Genomic DNA, 26,361 nt, shown 5'->3' with positions numbered 1-26,361 from the left:
ACTGACACAAGAAGCAGCTCGATTCTGTCGCATTTTGAAAGTGAGAAAATGAGCAAGTGATTTTCCCAGCAGGGGTGCGGTGAACGACGCGTAGGTTCAACCAAACAGTGGCATAAAAAAAACAAAAAGAACAACGCAGCCTGTCTGCATTTACGAGTCCATTATTGGAACATGTGACTCACAGCTTCGCAAACTTTAAGAAGTATTCCACTTTCTGTTGTTTGTTAATAGGGAGCTTAAATTTCTTTTGTATACAGTGCATGAACTGAGGGGGTGCATTGAGGTCTGGTATAAGATAGAAAAGGATTATTTTGAATAGTGCATAGCTACTCTGATAAAGTCATAAGGTCAGTTGCTGCGATTTATCCTCTTTGTAGCTCTGAATATCATCTCAGATATGCCTGAAAATGGTAAATTGATCTGTGCCTGTAAAAGGTGAACTTTAAAGAAACAATGACACCTTACTATGTTACTTATTTCACTGATATATATATATATATATATATATATATATATATATATATATATATATATTTACTTACATACATACATACATACATACATACATACATACATACATACATATATTAATTGTCATCTCTCATTTGGGTGTTTCTATTTTAGTAACTTTCAGTTTTATGTTGACTGTCATTTGTCTGTGATGTGTTTTAGACACAAGAGACTGCTTCCTTTCTCTCATTGTCCTTGATTAGTTTTGGCTGTTCCTTGTTTCCCAGGTGTTTCCACTCCTCTGATTAGTCCTCATTGGTCTCCTTGGTGTTTGTTCTTAGAACTTTGGCATCTCATCTAATAAAAGGTTGATTTTAAAGATTACAAAAAAGTTTATTTGTCATCATGGAGCATTTTGTGTTGACTGATGAGGTGAAAAAATGAGCTGAATCCATTTTCAGAGGAGCCTGAAACACTGAAAGAGATCTGAAACCTTTCTCAAGTCATTGTCATTAACATACTCAACTCTGAAATTCCCAGGAGGTGAAATGGGCCTCACGTGCCAAACATTTCATTACGTTTGGTGACTTAAATGAAGAAGCAAGATGTGATCTGAAGACTCTCAGTTGAGTGCCACTTAACACCATCAGAATTAGATTAAACACTGTCACGTTATCATCTACTAATGATTCCTCTCCCTGTGAAAAATCTAATTTAACTTGGCACTATAACAATTTGTGCCAAGGACTGTGTTCACATATCCAGAAGCCATAATCTTGTATAATAGCTTCATATTCACAAACTACTGTCTATTTGCATCGCCATCTGCATTTTCACTTAATGTAATTGGCTGTTTTTTTTTTTTTAAGTCCAAAACCTTCAGTACAATCAAGCACAATGGTGATCGGCCAGATGAGTCTTTAATGACCAATTTACTCATTTTACTCTTCATCTCATCCAAATCTTGGCTGGCGTTGGAGCAGGAGATGAAGGGAAATTAGGAAAGAAAGCTGGCAGAATTAAAGAAAGAAACAAAGGCTAATTGGAAGAGCATTTATCGAATGATATGGGACATTATAACTTAATATACTCTTTCAATTACAGCAGATATCAGCCTTTGATTTCACAACTGCGGAAGACGAGATAAAATTCCCAGTGTTGGGCTCGTTTGGGGGAGAGATTTATTTACTTTTGCATCTTGTCTGAGTTGATCTATCATCTTTTTTTTTGTCTGCTTATCTGCTGTCTCTCTCTTTTATAATCTAATTTTATCCTCTCTTTCAAACACCTCAGATATAATATGTGAACAGCGCCGTAAAGGAGATCGCTTTGTCATTCTCTGTTTTGCCTAGTTCTTCTTTATCCTTCTTTTCCTTAAAAAATAAACTTTTCAAATAATAATCAAAAAGGACATTACAGTAAAATAGAGTGTGATTTCCTGAGCTACTTTATTTTTCAATGGGTATTAGTAGTTAGCCAATGAAATCCCATGAACTGCTGCCATGAATACATATTTTTATTCTCAGGGGAACAATGCTGTGCCCCAGTTTCTAAACAGTGTGTGAGTTATTTGCTTTGTTATTCCTTTAAATGTGCTTTTTTGTTAGTTTTGAGTTCTTTACTGTCTTATTCATAAGTGTATCTGTGAATTTTAACAGTAAAGCCTTCACTTTTAATTCCTCCTTTCAGCGGGACAAAGGTGGTTCGTACTGTTGCTGTAAAATATGCTGGCTGTCATCATGTTTATCCAGGGCTGCCAACACTAATATGGGAAATATGCCACTTTTCTGCCTGTCACAATCTCAGCTAACCACTTCATATACAATTCTACCAAACTGTTAAGAACACATTGCTCCAAAAACCCATGGCTCCATGAGAACAGAACCATAGCGGGGAGAAAAATAATACGAGCGATAAAAGGAAACAACGGTTCTCTGAAGATGCTTTAAATCTAACAATGAGGAAGAAAACAAATCTTCTCATGTGTGCTAGAGCATCATCATGACCACAACAATACAATCAAAGTGGACCGGAATAGTTATTAAAAGTCAAGAGATACTGATGGCAGGGTAATTCTTCAGACAAGACTGTTAGATCAAACATGATAAATATCTAGACAAGGATAGATGACACTGTGCACACAAAGACCTGCGCACACCTCTGCACTCCATCAGCCTCTCCCTCCCCATCTGTTAAGTAATTGGAGGTACAAAAGCATTATTTAACACAGCGTGACGCCCGTCTGCCACTGAGCTCCTCCGCTCTATTGACTCAACTCAGGAAGTTTTAGTTTATGTTCCATTAATGCCTCAGCAAAGTAAACAAGGAATTATTGTAAACACAGACTCCCACTGATGTTGAATATAAATGTAAAACAAAATGTTTAAAGGCAGACTTTTAACATTATTAAATCCCAGGACCTACAGCATGGACAGAAATGTCCATTACTAAAGCCCCATTCAAGCAGGCCCAGAGAACCCCTAGCAACCAACAGTAACCCAGTCACCAGAGAAAAGTGTTATTTCCTGACAGGTTGGTGAGTGGTGGAAGTCGATATCTTCCATGGAAATTATAGATCTACTAATAACTAAAGCTGCTTCTTTCCACATGACTTTACATGGTTAACAGGTAGCAACAGCTTGCTAACTGTGAAAACATACTTGTGTGGCTCGATGCTCCCGCAGTAATCAAGTCTCTGGGTTTAAATCTGATGATTGTTTAAAGAGTTTGCAGAGGTGATAAAGAGGAAGAGGTCTTTCTCTTTTCAAAGGCCTGCAAAAATGGCTTTTTACTTTTTTCTTGTTAAACAGTTACCAATGTAAATTAGATTATTATCCTACTACTATGTAGGAAAGTATGAATGTCAGACTTTGTGTCTAATTGTGATTTATATTCAGGAATGGGCATTCTCTGGCATTATTAATTTCACTGCTCAGTTCATCTGCAAAACAAAAACACTAGAGAGATGACTTGCAGGGAGTTGGTAACGCATTCGACATAAAACAAGAAAAATATCAAGAAAAAAATGAGCCGACAAATATTTATTTGCCCCCTGTGGATCCAACCTTCCATCCAATGAAACTCGTCCAGTGGGTGTTTCCTCAGGAAAAGAAAATATTGAGCAGCTATGTACATCGCTTTGTGAGCAGCACATCAACTTCTTCGTCTGAGCGCGTAACTTGGATGTCTTTATGGATCTCAGAGGACCAAATAATAAATAAATAAATCTTCGGATGCAAGAAAAAAGGCAGAACACAGTGATGTAGAAATCTACGAGAAACTGACCCTTGTCTCCTGTAATCCATGACATCAGAAAACATGCTACTTTTTCAGTCATTCATTTTGAATCTTTTTAAATAAAATGTGATGATAATTTTGCAAATCATGGTCCACATTGTGGTCAAAAACAAGAATAAAGGAGAGTTTGCTTTACCTCATAGCTGACTGCTAGTTGACCACCCCTCGCTTGTCACATTCAGTTTCAAATTACCAGAGTGAAAACAGTTTGAGGCTTTAAGACAGATCCTCACTAACAGGTTGATGATGTCATAGTGGCTGTGTTGACTGAACACGTAGTTACATTTCTTGGGAGGTGTGTATCAGGTTAGATGGGAGGTTACGGCACAGGTTTAAGAGGGGGTTCTGCTTATCTCTGAAGTCATGCCGTACATTTCCAGCTGAAGCATAATTCAAACATCACTGCTTGACTGGCAGGTAGTTGAGACTGTAACGTGTGCCTATTAGCTTTAATTGCCCTCCTGTTCTCTTTGTGACTAAAGAGGGAGTAAAGGTGGGGTGTGTGCACGTGTGCATTTAGGGGGTCCATAGTGGCAGTATTAAAGAGAACCAGCTGTGTGTCTCTGCTAGAACATCTGTATCATAAGGTGATGAGAATGGAACTCACTGTGCTGGGGGTAATTAGAAAGATTTACAAGTGGTGCTCAGAGGGCTGCCTGCAGTGTGGTGTGTGTGCTTGTGAGCAGGTGGTATATGATGCTGGTAGCATCATTTAACATTGACTCCATCCCACTGAATTTCTTTGATTTTGATTTCTTTGAAAGTAATTTTGTTTTTAGAGGACTGTGCGACCTAGATTACTGCATTAGTGTCTGAATGTTTTATCACTTATTTTGTATTTGAGCATGAGCTGTATACTGAAGATAGATGGTGGCTGATCAATCACGGCTTCACCAGCTGATTAATGAAGTCCTGTTCTGAAGCCTTGAGTTTTGCATTTTGGCCACCACCACGTTGGTGTGTTGGAAGAAGAAGCGTCCATATTTTGACATGATGGTGGATTACAGAGTTAACAATAACATGCTTCACACAGACATACAGATGTCTGCTAGTTAGTTAGGTCTAGCTAACAGACTCGATACCTCTATGAAGTGGGAAATTAACAATCGAGACAAAAACCAGCCTATAAAACATGTTTTACTGCAATAAAGTTTCCATAAAGGAGACTATAAAGACCCGTGTGTCAAGTGCTCATTTGAGGAAGTGCAACTTTTGGCACTTCTTTATGGCCCATTTATCCTCACCATGCAAACTGTGCCAGATGAAAAAAGCGACATCATATACAGAGGGCGATGTTGCAAAAGTCTGAAAAGAAAAAGACTTGCTACTTTTTTCTCCTCTTATACCAGCGCTGATGTGCACACTGTGTCTGAGTGGAGACACTTATCGTAATGTGGGGACTATTTCCTCCCTCAGTGCTGGTATAAGTGGTACGGAGCTGAGGCGACGTCACTGTTTGCAAACAGACCAATGTAGTGAGCTTAACCGAGGCTGAATTCTTCAGCGCTAAGAGTATCTATTTGCTTTGGACATGAACACTTTCTTGGGCTGTAAAAATTTAGTATATACAAAAAAATAAAAGTAAAAAGCTTCCACAAATCAAGGCGACACCTATAAATTGCTCATTTTTGAGTCAATAGGTAAAGCTGGAGCTGGTGCATAGTCAACATTTCCTCTTGAAATGCTCCTTATTTTTTAAGCACTTTTAACATTGATCCAGCTTGTCCTCAATTATTTTTTTGTTGCTCAAGTAATCAATTATATGACTAATCACCTCGATGTAACCTCAGGCTAATTTAAAAACTTGGTGAAATAAAGAAAAATCCATAAAAATATCAGCAGCCTGTGGCTTTGATCCAAATTAAATGGCTCACCGGTGCACATAAGTCAAGCCGGGTGTGTATGACAGGAGAATGTAATACTGTGTGCGTCTAATCTTCACTGTGGCCATGGAAGAGAGAGAATATGGTAAAGTGTTTTGAGGATTCATCCTTCACTGGATGCCCATTCATCACATAGCTTTGTTGCTCGTGGTGCTGTGGTGGCGGTGGAAATGAATGTGGTTGGAAATGCTGTTGTGATAAGCCAGCCCGTCTTCAGTAAGTCTCACAGTACCTGTGTCCGGTTATTCTCGATCGTCTTCTCCAGCTCGGCCTTGGCGGCGGCTGACTCATGCTGGTGGGTTTGTCTCAGGTGTTCGATGGCTGACGCGTGGATGTGGTTCAGCTCCGATCGCAGAGAGGCTGATGGAAAAATATGATTGAATACACGAATGTCAGGAGGTCACATTTTATTTGCACAGAGCATCACGCACATGATGAAGCAAAGCTAGTCTGCATATTTCAGATTCAGACTTACTCAGAAAGCTCCTTTCAGCCTTTTGTCTATTTGCAAAAAGAGCTCATTACATCCAAAGGCATTCTTACTACATTACTTTTTTCCCCCTAACTTTGCCCATAAAGAGAATGTCTCTGCTGCCTTTACCCGAGTGGCCTTTAATCCTCACTTCAATGAACACCTTTTATTGCAAACAGTCTAATGGCTTAGAGAAGCATGGTGAGGGAACACACTGCTATTAGCTTTGAAAGACAAAAGAAGAACAAAGTCACGAACTGCACATGATTTCTCTCTGCAGTTCAAAACCAGTCAGAAGACGGGCAAACAGAAAGAAACAGAACATGCGAATACACACGTATGGGGATACGATAGAAAAAAAGGTAAGAGATATAAGGAGGAACAGGTAATAAAATAATATTATCGCTGGAGCCTGCCAGTGTCAGGACCATGACATAGAGAGTAATGGAAGACCATTTATCACAGCACAGTACTGGTTTGTCGGCACCAAATATTTGGTGAGGTTGAGAATTTACTTCACTTATGTGCTTATATGATTTTGTTAGACTTTAGATCCTTGTTGATGTTTCATTTTACTCTGTTGTCCCTACACTGCATTATAATGAGAAAATAATAAAGACCAGATGTTTCTCCTGTCAAATAGCAACATTAACGTAAGACAGAGAAATGTAATAATGTAGTCTGTGATGAAAGAATGTCTGTCTACAGTCATGTAGAAAACATCCATATGTCTTGCGTTCTGAAATTACAGCTATTATTCACGGAAATGCCATTTCTATAGCACCGCGGTGCAAGACCAGCTATCTAAATGCGCTTTAATGTTGTTCTGCAGTGGGGAGGAAAGACTGTCTTTTGACAGAATGAGATCAGACCCGGGCTTGAGGAGGGGTGGTTAACTGCCACAATCGATGGGGATGGTTAATTGAAAAGAGACGACAACCGACAAACAGGACAAAACACAAATTGTGAGCGAGCAGGCAAAAATGATCACCCATCATTCTACTGCATGACTTTCCCTCGGACCCAATTCTGAGTGTTTTATTGAAACAGATATCTCCCACAGCCGTCCTTTTTCACTTCCGATGTTTTTCCACTAGTTGGAAAAACTCCATGAGGTTCGGGGGAATGAGCCGTCTGAACAGAGCGTGGAGCAGGCAGTAAACATGACCAAGACTCACTAATGGTGAACGGACCAGGTTACCAGCTGCTAAAGTCCAACACGTTCTGACATTAACAGAACGTTGCCAGGGAGCTGGAAAGTTACAGATTTGTGTCCTCACAAACAAAACTGGCTCAAATGTGTGATAATGTGACCTCATCTTTTCCAACTGTTCTCCGTCTGCACCAGCTGGGAAACCCTGAGCTGTGCTGATGTATCACAGAGAGGCCTGTACATGTATATCTCACAAAACTAAAATACTGTGAAAATCTTCATTTTTTTTCACTTTTTAATTTAAACAGGTAAACTTTTATATATTCTATATAGATTTACACATTTAAAATGAATAAATTAATACTTTCTTTGTTTTAATTTTGATTATTATGGCTTAGAGCTAATGAAAATCTTAAAATATCTTAAATTATTTCATTATTTCATTTGAAGTTTGAGTAAATAAAAATTTAAACAGTATAAATACTGCATGATTTTATGCTTCATCTGCTCACGTCCTTTACAGAGATGCTGATTTCTTTTTCCAGTTGGACTTGCTCACAGTGCTGTCTGTGCTCCATTCGTCAGCCAGCTCACTTTTCAGAAATTGGACAGTTTTGTATTTTGAATCCTTTTTTGATAAAAATGAGAAAATGTTACGATAAAACTTGTGATGGATTTGTGAGTTTTTTTCATGAGCTTTAAGCCAAAACCAAATCAAAATGTATAAATATTTAATAAATGGAGAATACATGAAAGTATAAATCCTGAAACAACTAACTTTTTCCTGGACCTTCATATTATTGTAGATGCACTAGTACAGATGGACCCTGTCGCACACTTTTGCCTGCAGACTGGGGTCAGGTTACAAAAATTGGGGGATGCCAAAACAACACTGTGTGGTCTGCGGCTGCAGAGGAGGCGTGGTGCAGTGGGTTCAGGGGCCAATGCCCGGGAGGCTGGGAGGGCAGCTGGGGCTGATTGGCTTATTAGGCTCTCCGGTGATCAGGAGGTCGCTGGGACCGGAGGAGAGAGTTGCACCTAGAGACACCGACCCTGTGACATTGTACACGTGTTGGGTCCTTTTGCCAAACTAAAGCTCACAATGCATTTACATTTCAGAGAAATCCAGTTTAAAATATATTTTTTGAAAAATAATTGTGTTACATATTAGAGGATAAAATATTAGCCACAATAAATGTGGCAGCCCTAATTTTCCCTTTAAGTCCTTCACTGCCAGTATCTTCTTTCACTCAAGACTTTCTTCTGAAATACATGAATCTGTTTAGCCCCTGCTGCATTTTTTCCATTTGGATTTTTCTGAAATAACCACCAGGAATCCATATTCATAGGTGTGTGAAGTCTCCTTTATGTAGACACAAATCAGCTGCCGCAGGGTGTGTTTGAGGGTTTCATAAATGACTTCCACTTAAGGCTGTATATAGTCTGGAATAGCACTTAATGTGGCAGTGTGAAAACAGAGCGAGACAGGGGGGAGGATCTCATGGCTGAATTGAAGTCCTGCCAATAGTCTCATATTCAACCTACAAGTTTAAACACAAATATGAATTCATATTTGTGTTTAAACTTGTCGGTTCTACTTAAACATTCTTCTGTTCTTTCTATAGTTTCAGCTCAAACTGAAAAATCACTGCAGACTGAATAAAAGCTCTCCAATCAAGGCAAAATATACTTAAAATTCATGGGTGGGTTAATCTGTTTTTATGTATGCACCCACACACAAAGACAGAGCAACCAAACACACACACACACACACACACTTTACCTAACATGGCTTTGCCCTCATCCTCCAGTTCAAAGCGGAGCGTTTGAAGCTCCTGTTCTGACTGCTGTTTGAGCGTCTCGATGCTCTGGCGGTGAGCCTCTCTGAGAGACTGCAGCTCTGCATGGTGATGGTGGCGGAGACGCTCCTCCAGGTCCTGATGGAGAGATGAGACAGGTGGGTAAAAAAAGGAAACAGAGGAGGGTGAAAGAGAAACAAAAAGAGGTCAGGAAAACAATTAGAAAGAGGGAAATGGAGGAGTGGGAGGACCAGAGGGAGACCAGCGACAGGAAAAATGCAAGAAAATGAACAGTATAGGAGGAAATGATGGAGTGGGAGGGAAAAGTAAGAGGCAAGAGGGATAAAAACAATGAAATGGAACAGTGAGCAAGAAAGAAAGTAAAAGAAAACAATTTTATTTAAAATCCTCTATGAGCTAAAGGAGAAACTGACCACTGAAGCATCAAGAAACACACCATTTATGCTGCAGACTGCACAAATCGGGGTCACCTTCTATGTCTGAATGCATCATAGTGCACACGCTATTTTCTTACATTTCTTACATTTGAAATATCAGAAAAAATTATAAGTCACTCTGCTCTGGAGATGTGATATTAAAGAACGCGCAGACAGTTTTCTCCGTCATATTTCAAGTCTCATAAACACTTTTCCTAGAAGGTTTGCCGTTCCTGTCCAGAAGTGCTTCATATTCATATTGCTGCATATTTCCATCTGCTTTGGATGCTGGAAGATCGTTCTGGTTGCCATTAGTTTGCATGAAAAAAAACATCCTGTCTGCAAACACTTGCCAACTAGCTACTGAACTTGGAAAAGTGCGGCACACCAGAACTAAAGTGTTCACCGTCACTGAACGGCGTGCTTTATTGGTGCAACCAGCATGTTTCAAAACACCCAACTTTCACTTTGAAGGCAGACAGTCTTTGTTTTCTGTTTGTGTCACACTGCTTAGGTATTACATCACTATTTTAATGGCAGATACACAAAGCTAAGGTGTCCGTCGGGATATTAGGCATAAAAATGGATTGGCGCATCCCTGCTCTTCATCCTTCTGCATGCAAACATGGAAATCTGGAGATGGGATAGAGGTGGGTTTCTAAGAAGCTTGCAGATATATCCTGAAAGATCTGACAAATGGATGTTAAGAAGAGTATCAGGCAATTTCCCAGGATTGGAGCTCACATCATGTCCTGCTGGAATTAATTAATTTATGGTAACCCTTCAAAAAACCTGTTTATATTGACACAGAGAGAAAAACTGAGTGATGTGCCATCAGATTCTTTTGATAATTTTGCTGTTGTCGTGCTATGAAGAAGGAACAGGCACAAAGACATTAATTAGTATTTAGGCTAAAGGCACCAGAGGCAGTCTTTGTGTACACTTCCAATTTTCAGCTTTTCTGGAAACTTTTTGTCACATTCAGCATCTGAAAGCAAGAGTCTCGACTATTTAATTAATAAAACAATAAATATGTTCATTTTGTTTCGTTCAGCTCTTTGATTTCCACTTTAGTTTCCAAACAAGAACTTAAACAGTTTAAACAGAAAAACATATTTGACTATTAGCAAAAACAACTGACAAGCATACACAGCATTAGCATCATGCATTAGCACTGTTTACTGGAGGGTTGCCACAAAACAAACACACACACACACACACACACACACACACACACACACACACACACACACACACACACACACACACACACACACACACACGCACACCGTAACATCAGTGAAGACCTACTAATGTTACGCTGCTGGCAGCTGAGTGTTTACTCTGGCAGGAAAAGGCTGTTTTTGATGTGTGAGTATCCACACTTTGTGCCTTTCTAGCAGCAGTTTATAGGAAACATGCTTTTACTTCTTTGAGAAATAGTCAGCGCTGCTGTTGCTGTCAGGATTTGACGTCTCTGTGTCAAACGGCCATTAAAGTGTTTCTGCAATCTATCAGGAGCCTCATTTCTGTTTCCAGAAAGCAGTCCTCTAAAGTTATCACTGAGATTACACACACAGGGTACTACTTAAGCGCTGTTTTTCAACATGCAGGTATAAGTTGGTACAATATGACTTCTTTAGAGATTAACAGTAGTCATTGTCAAGGCTTTTCTAAGCTTACAAAGGTGTTTATGATGATGATACCTCTAATTTACAGAAAGTAGCCTCCACCTAAACTACTTCTTTTGGCTTTAACTGCAGGGATCACCATAGTGGACTGTCTGCCTCCATCTCACCCTATTCCTAGCATCCTGCTCTGTCACACCAACCCTCTGCATGTTCTCCTTCATGACATCCACAAACCTCCTCTGAGGTCTTCCTCTTTTCCTCCTGCCTGGCAGCTTCATCTTCAACATCCTTTGTCCAGTATATCCACTATCCCTCCTCTGTACATGTCCAAACTATCTTAGAGTCACCTCTAACTTTGTCTCCAAAACACCCAACCTGAGCTGTCCCTCTGATGCACTGATTTCTAATCTTGGTCAAAATCGCTCAACAGTCCATCATCTAATCTGAGAAACTCCAGTGCGTCTCTCTAAAACCCAACTCTTGAACTTAATAAAACTTTTAAATGCTTAACTGTCTGATTAGATTTTTGGTTGCCAGATGCATTTGGTAACACTCTATGTTCAGAATAGAATTTCAGTCTTGATGTCAAGCCCCAAGAAAATGGTCAAACCAATGAGGGCAAAAAATGTAAAATAAAGATGAGAACAATACAAGTGATTTTTTAATTTATCAAGAACCTCGATATAAAGTGTTAAATGTTCTTTCCAACTCTGGACAAACCACCTAATCATCTTTGTCTAAAATGGTATCAAGATAACTAACCCAGCATGACAATAAATAAGGAAAACGTTGATACTTTTTCTATCAGCAGTCGTGAAATATTGGATGACGTTCAGATCTCATTTGCATTGTTGCACAAAGCATTAAAGCACACCACGGTTCACACTGAGTTTAGCTCGTTTTTCTTTGTCAGTGAAATGTTCAGGTGCCATTTTGTAAATTTTAAACCACAATCCATCAGCGAGAATGATCTAAAATGATATTCAAATGAGGCTGACAGAAACATCTGCATTTTGATTCAGCAGTGTGTAATGCCTTTGGGAAATGATACATGGATTGAAGAGATGCTTGAATATTGAAATGAGGCTCGCTCTGAGTTGGCGGACAGCAGCCCTGGTTATTCAGTGTTCGACGGGGCTCCCATGCTGTTTTTATGGTAACCCTTCAAAAGCACCAAAAGCAGCACAGTGCATTAATGACATCAGAAAGAAAAAAGAAAAGAAATAACTGCTATTTATAGTGGATTCAGTCATTTATCTGCTATAACAGGGCTCTCTGTTTTCTCACGATGAAAAGCTGCTTTATATTTTACATAATTTTCCTATTTGCACTTTAGAATCACATTAAGTCCTAAAAAGATAACGTAACAATCCTCAGCAACTTAATAAAAGGCAACATTATTCTGATTAATCTCAAACACAGTCAGAGTATCAATGATGAATGAATCCAGTGTGATTTAATCCACTGCGTATGGAGTTCACATGTTGATGCCTAAAATTTGATGTTTTGGTTGCCACCACAGTTTCTTTTTTCTACCAAATCTACCAAACAGAAACCAACCACACAAACAAGGGACATAAAAGTCTGTGTCCAGACTAGGGATGGGTACCGGTATCCGGTGCCATAATGGCACCGGTTCTGACATAAACGGTAGTAACCAGACCGAAAAGCAGCGCACATTTCGGTGCTTTGTTTTTCCTGAGCTGAGATACACTTTAGATTCTAGCCAATCATTTTACGTTTCCGAGGATAGTAGGCGGGCCCAGGTACGTACGTTCTTTTAGAGCAGAGCTACAGATTAAAAATGCCCAAGGTGAAGCGGTCAAAGTCTGTCTGTACTTCACAGCAAAAGATGCAAACTCAGCAGCCTGCAACAAGTGCTTTAAGGTGATACTGTGCAAAGGAGGTAACACCTCGAATCTGATGAAACACCTGGCGACACATAGCGGGTTTTTTTTTTTTAAATCCGAGAAATGCACCGTATTTGATAGCTTGCTGCAAGACCTCACACCGAGCACATCTACTGTGGGTGTGGTGGCTGTTATCGACCCGGAGTTAGCAACATCCCCCAAGAATCCGAATAGTAGAGTCCTGGCCCCTAGCCCTGCCAGTGTAGCAGGAATGATGAGGATGATGATGGCAGCAGCAGCCGTTCTTCTCTGGGTGAGTCGCTTAATGTTGTTCGTGTGTAATTTACGTTGAGTAGGCTAACCACGTTATTAAATTAATGCATGTAAGGTGAACTAGCAAACACCGTCATAGTTACATGCGGCTGTCTTGTTTGATGGCAGATGCTCCCTTCACCCTGGCCAAAAAGGCTAAAATGACCAAAGAAAAAGTGGAAAACGGCTAAACGTGAGAGGTTTTTGGACAAAATTTGTTTTTTCCATTGTTTAAGCACTGCTTCCAGCCAAGAGTGATGCCATAAATCCCCTATACAGTGGGGCAAAAAAGTATTTAGTCAGCCACCGATTGTGCAAGTTCCCCCACCTAAAATGATGACAGAGGTCAGTAATTTGCACCAGAGGTACACTTCAACTGTGAGAGACAGAATGTGAAAAAAAAATCCATGAATCCACATGGTAGGATTTGTAAAGAATTTATTCGTAAATCAGGGTGGAAAATAAGTATTTGGTCAATAACAAAAATACAACTCAATACTTTGTAACATAACCTTTGTTGGCAATAACACAGGTCAAACGTTTACTATAGGTCTTTACCAGGTTTGCACACACAGTAGCTGGTATTTTGGCCCATTCCTCCATGCAGATCTTCTCGAGAGCAGTGATGTTTTGGGGCTGTCGCTGAGCAACACGGACTTTCAACTCCCGCCACAGATTTTCTATGGGGTTGAGGTCTGGAGACTGGCTAGGCCACTCCAGGACTTTCAAATGCTTCTTACGGAGCCACTCCTTTGTTGCCCGGGCGGTGTGTTTTGGATCATTGTCATGTTGGAAGACCCAGCCTCGTTTCATCTTCAAAGTTCTCACTGATGGAAGGAGGTTTTGGCTCAAAATCTCACGATACATGGCCCCATTCATTCTGTCCTTAACACGGATCAGTCGTCCTGTCCCCTTGGCAGTAAAACAGCCCCATAGCATGATGTTTCCACCCCCATGCTTCACAGTAGGTATGGTGTTCTTGGGATGCAACTCAGTATTCTTCTTCCTCCAAACACGACGAGTTGAGTTTATACCAAAAAGTTCTACTTTGGTTTCATCTGACCACATGACATTCTCCCAATCCTCTGCTGTATCATCCATGTGCTCTCTGGCAAACTTCAGACGGGCCTGGACATGCACTGGCTTCAGCAGCGGAACACGTCTGGCACTGCGGGATTTGATTCCCTGCCGTTGTAGTGTGTTACTGATGGTGACCTTTGTTACTTTGGTCCCAGCTCTCTGCAGGTCATTCACCAGGTCCCCCCGTGTGGTTCTGGGATCTTTGCTCACCGTTCTCATGATCATTTTGACCCCACGGGATGAGATCTTGCGTGGAGCCCCAGATCGAGGGAGATTATCAGTGGTCTTGTATGTCTTCCATTTTCTGATGATTGCTCCCACAGTTGATTTTTTCACACCAAGCTGCTTGCCTATTGTAGATTCACTCTTCCCAGTCTGGTGCAGGTCTACAATACTTTTCCTGGTGTCCTTCGAAAGCTCTTTGGTCTTGGCCATGGCGGAGTTTGGAGTCTGACTGTTTGAGGCTGTGGACAGGTGTCTTTTATACAGATGATGAGTTCAAACAGGTGCCATTCATACAGGTAACGAGTGGGGGACAGAAAAGCTTCTTACAGAAGACGTTACAGGTCTGTGAGAGCCAGAGATTTTCCTTGTTTGAGGTGACCAAATACTTATTTTCCACCCTAATTTACGAATAAATTCTTTACAAATCCTACCATGTGATTCATGGATTTTTTTTTCACATTCTGTCTCTCACAGTTGAAGTGTACCTCTGGTGCAAATTACTGACCTCTGTCATCATTTTAAGTGGGGGAACTTGCACAATCGGTGGCTGACTAAATACTTTTTTGCCCCACTGTAGCTGCAGAAAAGGCTAACATTGTTATCTTTTCACAAAAAAACAGCTGAACACGAGAGGTTTTTGGACAAAGTGTGTGTTCTCCATTCTTTAAGCACCGGTTCGAGCACCGTTTAAAAAGTACCGGTTTGGTACTGGTATCGGATAAAACCTAAACGATACCCATCCCTAATCCAGACCAATGAACTATAAAACAAATTGACTCGCTAAACAGCTGATGTCAAACTATCCACCGAAGCCAAAACCATTTTTGTACTAACTTGAAAACATGTTTGCTTCTGCTGTAAATTGGGGCATTTTAACATGTGAGTCTATGAGTGCTCATTCACTTTCTGAGCCTGCCTCAAGTGGCGACTGAAGGAACTGCCGTTTCCAGCACTTTTAACCCCTCAGTCATGATTTTCACATGTGATAAATTGAGAACGATGCAACATAACTTTTTCAAATTGATACCATTGGTGCATCTAGTAAAAATCGATGACATGTTTGAATCTCAGCTACCTCAACCTCAAGGATCAAGGTCATGGATAAACTTTTCTGAAAATACTCTATGGTGTAAATTTGACTCTTTTTTTTCTTCAATTTTACCATACTGCAAGGATTATTATTTTGTTGTCTGGTTGTGTTTCGTCGACCTTTATGTAGCTAACCTGACGCCATGAGTGAAGTAAGCGGTTGGTATAATCTTGGCACAGATAAAAGAATAGACATGCAAAGTGACCTTCAAGATGTTGTAAGCTGAAATCTTCCAACACAAAAGTGGTGCACACTTTATGCTGCCAAAAAGTGTGCATCACTTTATGGCAACATAAAGTGGTGCACACTTTATGCTGCCAAAAAGTGTGCACCACTTTATGGCAACATAAAGTGGTGCAAATAAGCATTTCGATTGAAAAATGTACCCTATATATGCTCAGTGCCCGGCCCAAGAAGGAAAAGCAGCAAAGACCTCTTTCACTCAAATATAAAAGAGAAGCTAGGCCGGAGGAGGGTAACAAAGGGGCTTGCAGATAAATCATGGCAGCCTACTTTACTATCGTGTCCAACATGAGACACAACACTACACTCAATTTTATACTTCCAAATAATCCATTTAGGGCCTCATTCTTTCCCTGTCTTCCTTTTTAAGATTAGGTGTTGGTCCACTGGCCCTTACTTGAGACTTGAGCAAATCTTAAGGACTTGATTTAATCCATCTAATCCTTGCCTAAGTATTCTGTTTCTCTTGAACACATCACAAAACACAAGCTCTACAGTTTGACTTTGAAGTAGCACCACTGCAGTTTTTTAAGATCTGGGAGAGCCTTTAATTATCATAGATATTCTTAATGTCCTTCACTGAGTTCATATGTGCAGCGAATCCTGTAAGAGTTTTAAAAGCCACTAATCTATCTTATTCATCAGTATTGATCATTGTTGCTTTTGTGCCCCGAGTCAGTTAAAAGCATACCTTTTATTCCTTTAATTAAAAGGAGAGCATTAGTTTCTCTTAACTGCAGTGAATCCTTTAATTACAAACTGACCGAACTGTTGTTACATTCACCTCCTCCCCTGTCTTGTCTCTCTGTGCTGTTTGTGTGTGAAGGCCTGCTTCTTCAATCTTCTTTCCATTACCAAGCAGTCAATATTTGTTACTTTTCTGGTGGCTGAATCCATTTAACAAGTAAAAGTGGTGATACCGAAGAACAAGAGCTTCGGGTAAACATACAAAGACATGAACTGAGAACATTGACCCTCAGGTTTTGTGGCAAACTGATTCAGCTGCTTTTAGTGCAATTCTGAATCCTGACCCCGAAGACCACTGAGAGTCCCCAGGTGGAGAAAGTGAGGCATCTGAAAGAGATGTGGCTTAAAAGCCTGTCTAATGTGCATTCAAGATCTTAGACTGTTGAGTAGAATCTTAATGCCTAAACTAACCTGCAGCCAACACAAGGGTTTTAAGACAGGTAACATGTTTGAACCCTGAAGCTGCTGTAATACAATAATGCTCACCTTATTCAAAACTTTTTTGACCAGAGAACACCACCTGACTAGTAAAAACGTTTGACTGTGGGAAATGACTGCACTCTGCCGTTATTCCAGAGATGATTGAGGGGATTTGGTGATTTTTTTTTTTTTTTAATGCAGGACTTGAAGGTCAGATCAGATCAGGAGAAAAGTAGCACAGGTGATGTCTGAACATGTGCACACTAACTTTCAGCATTCCTCATAGATAATTATTTCACTACATAAAGAATTATGGCAGAAAAAAGCAACTCTCGTGGCTGGAAAAAGAAATCTGATTGAATTGAAGCCAGAGAAAACGACCCCACTTGATGCGCTTGATGTATGAGAAGAGTTTATTGCCTTAAAAGTCAGTTTCTATGCTTCTTCAACACAGCATTATGTGTGTTCTGTAATTAATCATGACATTTAAAGTAAAATTGACAAAAGCAGGAACTGTTTGAGTGCATGATGACCTTGTGATTAACAAAATGGTACCAGCGACATTTTTGTTGCTGACTGGGCTGCTGCTGTACAGGAAGGGAGGTGATCTATTAGTCAGATGGTCAGTGGTGTGATCCCTGGCTCATACACTCCATCTCTTGAAGTGTCCTTGGGAAAGACACAGAACTCCAAATTGCCCCTGGTGAATTCATTGGAGTGGGAATGTGTGTGTGATAAGAAAAAAAAAAAAAAGGTTAACAGCAGAATAAAGTGCTGTGTGGATGGGAGATGTCCAGAAGTACTTCTATTCTCTCAGAAAGAGTAGAAAAGCGCTACACAAGTACCACGAATCAGAAACATTCTACCGAGGCAACTCTGGATAAAAAATATGGGAGTAATACTGAGTGGTGCATGCTGTTTTCTGTTGTGGTGACCAGTAAAATTTAAAGTTCAAATAAGTCTAAAAAAAAATTTACTATCTAATTTAAGTGTCCATGGATGGTAACACTAGGTAATGCACAAATTAGAAGAAAATCTTGATTCACAGGCACGACAATTTACATTTTCACAGTAATCTTACAAGTCCTGTGTGAACTAAGTATACCCAATGAGCCAGTAAATTATAGAACCACTGTGGTCACTTGTTTATGCACAGCTGACCTAAGGTCCCACCACAGGATTTCAATTAGGTTGAGGTCTGGACTTAGTCTCAGTCAGTGTAGTAGATTTGCTGTTGTGCTTGGAATTATTGTCCTATGGTGTGACTCAATGTGGAATAGTTTTACTATAGATCTACAGCAATGCTCAGGAATTAGTAAGTTCATGAAAATACTTCGAAAACTGATTTTGGAAGAATATGATACCGATAAAGATGATCACCCATTGTATGTATAAAAATATCAAATTATATCCAAATTATATCAGTCACGGTAGCCAAGTTTATATAGGTTCTCCTCGTGTATCGTGTGAAGTATGTGATGATGGGAATTAGGCGAATTATGTGGGATCAATAAGATGTTGAGCAGGGGTAGGAATTAATAAGTATGTTCATACTTCTTCCTACTCCTTTTCAGACCAAACATTGTTACATTATGTCAGACGATTTTGTTTTATTTCATTATATATTTTTTGTTTATCTGAACACATACGTGTGTGTGTGTGTATATCTACATATATATTCGTATCTGTAAATGAAAATATATGTAGTGTGTAAATATTGTTTTTTGTTTTATATGTCTGAAACAAATAAAGATACAATACAATACAATACAATGTAGACCAAGCTTTAGCTGTTAGACAGATGGCCTCACATTTGGCTCTACAATACTTTGGTATAAAGAGGAGCTGGTTGGCTCAGCGACTACATGGTACCCAGGACCCATGGCTGCAAAACAAGCCCCGATCATCACTCCTCCATCACTGTCCTTGACAGCTGGTTCGAAGCATTTGTCTCCACCTTGGTCTTGTCTATCCAAAGAGCTTTGGTTCAGATGTCTTGTGGTTTATTCAGATACAAACCTAAGCCATACTGTCCAAGGCTTTCTGCCGGCAACCCTTTAAAACAAGTCATAGTTGATCAGACTTTTTCTAATGATACGCTTATTATGAACTTTAGTATTTAACACACCAGCTTAAGTCTGAGTCTGAGATGTAGCTTTAGGATTTTTTGTTATTTCTCTATGCACTACACGATCCAAACGTGGGCTGAAAGTGCTGGAAAGATTGTGACTGTCACAATCTCTGCTTTTACAGAGATGGTCACATTTGCTGATTATCAATCAATCAAGTGCATTTGATTAGAGACACATGACTAGTCCAATGAGGCTGTTTAACATGTAACCCTCTAAATTCCTATTGAAGCAGTTAGTGTTACTTTTCACAGGACTTCATATCTTGTGTGAAAACCTTTTTACATGACTGCATCAACAGGAAGGATTTATGTCAGTAAAACGAATAACATCAATCCATCTGACAGTGATATTTCAGTGGGTGGTGGGTGCCTGCAATTTTTTAAATATTTATTTGAATTAATATCTACACATCCTTTTAAAAAACACCACTGTTGAAGGTGAAATCATTCTTTCCCTTAGCGTGCAGACAAAAGAAGGCAAGTAAGTATTGGAGAAATAACTAAGACAAAAGATAGGAAATTCCATATAGTGTCAATTGCCTCACCCTCATTCACTGCTTCTATTTGCAGCTTTTTGTTGCAGAGAGTCTGGGAGCAAACTTTGGTTATTTGAATGTGTGTGTATGTGCGTATATAGCAAGGATTTGGAACAAATGTATTACTCCCTGGATATAACTTCCTGTGAAGTGTGAAGAGATAACACCAGACAATATGAATGTACCTCTCATCACCCCCCCCCCCCCCCCACCCCGCACAGACACACACACCTACACACACACTGACAAATCACAAATCATCCTTCAAATGCCTCCACACGGGATAATTGAGTTTTCTCTCCCTGCGCTCCGACAGAAACAAACACCCCGTCACCATAAAAGCCCTCCATAAAGCTTTTAACACTTGGTTTCCCAGCTTATTAACTAAGTCTGTGACAGAGGAAGAAGTACTCTGAGCAACAAAAAAAGTGGTCAATTTTGTGGGTATAGTGAGCAAATATGTACCAGTGCTGTGTGCGTTTGCATCAGAGGAGAAACAAGTGGAGGAGGAGATGAAGATAACAGAGAGGAGCGTGTTTGTTACAGCAGTCAGTTCGGTTTACGGGGAAATAATGAAGACTGTCGATTTCATAAGAGCTGTGTGACTCACTGTTTTCTATCATTCACACACACACACACACACACACACACACACACACACACACACACACACACACACACACACACACACACACACACACACAGTCTCATACAAATGTGTACTGTGGGAAATGCCAGAAAGACATCATAAGGACGCTGCTTCCTGACCTCCATTCTACTTAAAGTATTAATACAATTACAGCGTCCAAGACGGAGACGGGATTTGGAATTGTGATGTAAAACTGATCCAAATCGACCTTGACTGTGAAATGGACGGATTAGTGCTGAAGAACATTTTCTTGGCACCTTGAGGAGAGGGTATGTTGTGTTTATACTTGCATGTTTTTGACATTATAAAGAGGAAACACAGAGCTGTCAGTAGAGCTGCTTGAGAGGCTGTCTGCTGTCAGTCAGGGCGAGTAATGATGGAGATGAGTCACTGCCACTCTACTCTTGACTCTGACAAGGCTCCACTGCATTCAAAAGTCAAGTAAGACTTCTCCCGAGGAGCATCTCTAACTGGCTGAGAGGATAACAAGAGTCTGTAAGCTCACAGTTCATGTAGTCGTTTAAACTATTTACATTGAATAACAGCATGAAACTTTTCAGGAATGCAACATTTTACATATAAAAACTAAAAGTTCTTATTATGCTGAAATGGAGGACTACTGTCGGCCTGGGGGGGGTAATGGCAAAACCCATCGGTTCTTTTTTTAAGGAGTAAAAATGATGTAGTCTTGGACTCCTGCTGCATATGGAGTTAATTAAACCACTCGTATCTATTTTCTACAACCTCTGTCTCTCTTCCACAGCGTGCTTTTGTTCCGTCTTCCTCCCCTCACCCACAACCGGTCGAGGCAGATGGCTGCCCCTCCCTGAGCCTGGTTCTGATGGAGATTTCTTCCTGTTAAAAGGGAGCTTTTCCTTTCCACTGTTGCCAAGTGTTTGCTCACATTTTGCAAATTTTTATGTTCTTCTCTGTGTTATTGTAAGGTATTTACAAACCTTCGCTAGTCTGTGTCAGTGACTGCCATCAGTCTGGGTCTGACCATGACTGTTTAGAGCTATCCTACCATGTGACCTGTGCAAAGTGATCACCCAGAGATTGATGGTGTTGCATCCTCGGTCTCTTGTCTATGTCACCATTCTTTTTTTCTTTTTGCAATACCCTGTCTGGCATAGTGAAATCTACATAAACCTAGATAGTTTTGTAGCTATAATTGAGAGGTGTCACACAGAGGCAATCATAAAACGACTCTTTTATAAAGTGGTGAGCTGAAGGGATGCACTCACTGAACATGTGTGTGTGTAACAGTCCTATTAAAATGTGGCTGTGGAGAATGGGCAGATTGTTATTTGCTGTTTTGTTGAGAATTACTCATCCAAAGAACATGACTGAGTCACTAAAGTCATCTGCCACAGGAAAACAAAGACAGATAAATGAAAACATGTAGAACATCTTGATCAGCTCTCACTTTTTAGCACCCTTGTGTTAGTCTGTTTGAGTTAGGGTAAAAGTTAGAATTAAGTTTAAATTTAGGCTTAGATTTAGGTTAAAGGTTTAGCACTTAGAGCTAATAAACCAGATAATAAACCAACTAATTCAGAACTGAAGAAGGCCCAGTGGTCTTAGAAAACACACTTTTTGAACTAAATAGAAATAATAATGCACTGTATTCGGTGATTGGGGAACATTGAGTGCAGAGGACAGTGTTCACTGATGACTGCTGATTGATGCTCCATGCAGAGCAGAGAGACGTAGGGGTCCCGAGGGTCGCTGAGATGTATTATTATAATTACTGTTTTATTTCTCCGTATGTCACCCACATCCTTTGTTTTGATTAGCGAGAGCAGTACACTCTTCCCAACAACATTTTGTATTAAGTTCTGTATTTGTCTGCAGGCCTATTGATCTATTTGAGCTGGAAAGACTCTCTGTCAGGAGCAAAATCAATTTCAAATTCAGCTTTCAAACAGCAAACACAACAGCAGCGATTAAAAAGTTATTTGCTCTGCAGTGTGTTATCATTGGTCTCTTTGTCTTCACAGGGTTGTGCAAAGGGATTGTAATGTGGCAGGTCTAGCAGCTTGTCCATCCAAAAAGATTGAAATAGGACATAAACTATTATTTTCATGTAATTTGCAATGAACAAAATGTGTCTATTGGGCTGATCAGTCTACTGCTCATGGTACTGATTTGGCCCGAGTCTGTGTTGCAGTATAAATCTTGCCAGTCAGACTGCTTCATGACACATTTTTAGATTTATTTCCTTTCCATCGATAAAACTTTCAGGCATAGAAAAAGAATGTTTTCAGAGGACTCTATGTACTTGTTAAAAACTTAAGTACACTCTTACTGCTTTTGTAAAAAACAAAGATGGCAAGTAGTAGCCAGTAGCGGCTAATCAGAGGCACTTGATAAATTGATTATCAGCAAGTGTGAAAATCTCTAAAAGCAGAAAATGTTGCTCCTTGCTGTACTGGAGCTTCAGGTGCTGTGTAAACAAAATGCCACAATTGTTCAATCAGTGCTAAATTCACCCCAATGTCAGAGAAACAGCAAAAAACCCAAGAGCTACATCACAGACTCTACAGTACAATTAGAAAAAGACTGAACAAGTATGGCCTGTTTGGAGCCTCTTCTCTCTAAAAAGAACTTGGCAGCATGGCTTAAGCTTGGAAAGCTGTATTTAAACAAATTGTAAGACTTCAGTGCTTTGGATAGACCAGACCAAAGTGGGGTGATGATATGGGCTTGTTTTGCAGCCACAGGACTTGGACACTTAGCATTGACTGAGACAACTCTGTATACGCTACCTGTGTGACAGCTCAAGCTTGGCCCAAACTCATGCAACAGGACAATTCAAGCACAGCAGAAAATCTATAACAGATTGGCTAAAAAAGTAAAGGAATCAAGGTGTTTCAATGGCCAGGTCAAAGTGCGGGAGCTCAACCTGCAGCGGTGGGACCTTAAAAGAGCTGTGTATAAATGAAAGCGTGTAAACCTCAATACCTATAAACTTCTTGGAAAGAAGAATGGACCAAAGTTCTTCCACATCAATGGGAGAGACCGATAAAGTCACACAAAATGTATGTCTTCTCTATTCTGTTTTTGACCTATCTATCGATGATATAGATATAGATAGGAACTGAATGGGGATATGGCGAATAACACCGCGTCACGCCAAGTTTAAGCCTATAGCACAAGACACCATCAACTGCAGGATCTACCAAGGAGATGCTTTGTCCCCACTGCTGTTCTGCACAGGCCTGAACCTCACTGACAAGACTGGCTACGGATACCAGCTACAGAATGGAGCCATCATCATCCACCTCCTCTACATGGATGAGATGTAGGAGTGAATGAGACACTGATTCACTGATCCACACCACGAGGATCTACAGCAACAACACTGGAATGTCAGTCGATCTGGGGAAGTGTGGTCGGATGGTAACAAAGAGAGGCAAGGTAGTCAGAACTAAGGGGATTGCACTACCAGAAGGCCATATTGCAGAAATTGAGGACAGCTACAAGTACTTGGGAATCCCACAGCAAATGGGAACCACAAAGACGCCACTAGGAAAGCTGCAACCAACCAAATGAACCTTTGACAAAAAAGCTCTATAGCAGCATTTTTGGGTCACTTTAATGTTACCTTCAAATCACGTTGCCTGGCGTGCTCCATGTCCTGCATGGCGCAGCGGTGGGCCTCCTGCAGACGGTGCTGTCGCCTCTGATGCTCCGTCTGCAGCTCCTCCAGCTGCATCCTCAGGTGCTCCCTCTCCTGGCTGAACTGGTGCTGTAGCTGCTGCAGCGACGACTGCGACTGGGACAGCTGCATCTCCAGACTTTGCTTCAACAAGGATATCTGCACAATAATAAGAACAATACATATTGCAGTGATTGTCAGTGAGAAAGTTGAAGAAGCCGCTGCCTCTAGACCTCTGCATACATAATTAGTTGGATAGAAATCAGGTAGGTGGTCCAGGAAGTGCAAGTTCAGGCTGTCTCAAGGGAACTGCATTTTTACATGGCAGAATAACAAAAAGGTAGAAGGTTGGGGTTGGCAATCAATTTGCCTTAAACAAATATATACTCTCAAGACCTCCAGCAAAAGAGCTTTTTGCTGTGAACATAGCACTAAAAGCAGGCAGCAGTGTGACTCACAAAATTAACCTGTCTAGACAGCTTAGGATTTTGAATTCAAGTGTTGAGATAAGTACGACCTTGCAAAAGCTGCTCTGGCAGCACTGTATGCAACTGCTGCCAGGTCAAAAAACACATTCTAATCAGAAATCCCGATGAAGAAGATCGACAGTAAACTTTAGGGGCATCAAACTCATTTAAGGTCACGGGCCCATAAGTTACTTACTACACAATTTAATGTCAAGTAGGCTGAGCCAATAAAATCACTTAAAATAACCCAGTTCTTAAAACAGAAGCAACCATCCATTCACAAAGCAGATGTTTGGAATGTGATCAGAAAATCTTTTAGAAAGGCTTTATAAATTCAAAAATGCTGATTTTAATTTAGCCAGTCTCACCCTTAAGATCGTCTTCTTATGCACTCACAGACAGCTTGTAGTGGGTCTGCGGTTTCTATATTACTCCCTGAAAGTTGTGCTCTGATGGTGTGCTTCTTGCACACACACAACTTCTCTTCCTCTTCTTGACCTAAATTTCATGTAGGGGGTCATTGTTGAATTTCTATTATTGTAGCTTTGGTGATAGTGAAATGAAAATCAGTTAAGACTTCTGACTTTCATGGACTCATTCTCAGAATATTGTGATCACACCCCTACACCTCTTTACACAAGTTTCAGGGTAAAGATCTCACAGACAAACAGGAGCATTTGTACCCTGAATGTGCAACTCCACTCTATGGACTGTGAAAGCTGAACGAATTATCCGGCTTTGAGCTTTTAATTAAAAATACAACAATACTGTCAAACATAATCGGAGAAAGTTGTTGATAAATCCATCATCTTGTGCAGCCACTTGCAGATCATCGTTTCTGAGATAGTAAACACAACAGGAAAGACTCTCTGTGATCTAAATAGAGTAGCTTTGCCGCAGGAACTGCTTCACTAATTTGGAAATTACATTATCACTCAGACATGAGTCACACATTTTTTTGCATGGTGGCAAATCTTTATTAGCAGGCACATATGATTATATATGCTGCACACTGATCCTGTATTATCTAAAATTGACTTGCTCATATAGCTTGCAAATTGTGGACTTAGTGGGGAGGGTTTTTGTATAATAGGTGAAAACTTGCATAATGTATTAAACAGTTTCCACATTCCCTACATTTATACACATTGGCATCCTTGTTTCAAACATTGATATCCACTAAGGTTAAAACAGGGGCCTGATTTACTAAACTGAGAGTGGAAAGTCTTTTGTTTTATCTACTAAGAGTAAAAGGTTTTGTGTTTTGTTGCTGCAATTTTGAATAGTTGAATTATCACCTGGTGATTATGTAACCAACATGAAATGCCACTTTTATAATGACAGCCCATCACTTTAGGGACATTTTGCACGTCATGTCAGGCATTTTAAGCTTTCTGTGCCTCGTTTCACTGTGTTTTGTGCCAGCTGTAAAAAAAGAAGGTCATCACAAATTGCCAACAGTGAGAGTAAATCCTGGACTGATGGCAGTGATTTTGCATGTCTTGCAATTATAAAGTCAGCAGTGCCGACCTCTCTAAGTAGTAACTTTTTGGGGTTTTTGGGTTTCTCCCATAAATCATGTAAAGCTAGAACCATACACTAGAAAACAAAGACAAATTTAATTTATTTAGCTCATTTCATTATATGCAAACTAAATCTGCTTAATACAAAATATTAAGACATGAACCCCTCCCCCCCAAAATAAAGTTTACAATGCCTTAAGGGAGTGAAAACTGCAAAACAGAACAAACAACAACAACAAAAAATATTAAGTGTAGGCCTTTGTGAATAGAAGGGTTTGGAGTCTGTTTGACACACAGATTTAGTT

General features: G+C 40.1%; 1 protein-coding gene across 6 annotated transcripts in view; it reads right to left on the bottom strand.

Moving 5' to 3' along the window:
* The window catches only part of fam184ab (family with sequence similarity 184 member Ab), a 230,193-nt gene that overhangs the window by 40,860 nt on the left and 162,972 nt on the right, over positions 1 to 26,361 (bottom strand). For all 6 annotated transcript variants that reach the window (XM_026194482.1, XM_026194483.1, XM_026194485.1 and 3 more), the window contains 3 exons: positions 24,013 to 24,225; positions 9,039 to 9,192; positions 5,863 to 5,990 (listed from right to left, as the gene is read on the bottom strand). In XM_026194482.1, the coding sequence (XP_026050267.1) occupies positions 5,863 to 5,990; positions 9,039 to 9,192; positions 24,013 to 24,225 (495 nt within the window). The remainder of the gene's footprint in view (positions 1 to 5,862; positions 5,991 to 9,038; positions 9,193 to 24,012; positions 24,226 to 26,361) is intronic.

This window comes from Astatotilapia calliptera, chromosome 15 (assembly GCF_900246225.1).
Source record: "Astatotilapia calliptera chromosome 15, fAstCal1.2, whole genome shotgun sequence".
Classification (NCBI taxonomy): domain Eukaryota; kingdom Metazoa; phylum Chordata; class Actinopteri; order Cichliformes; family Cichlidae; genus Astatotilapia; species Astatotilapia calliptera.
The sequence above is the reverse complement of the archived record's forward strand: the minus strand, read 5'-3'. Positions and strand labels throughout refer to the sequence as shown.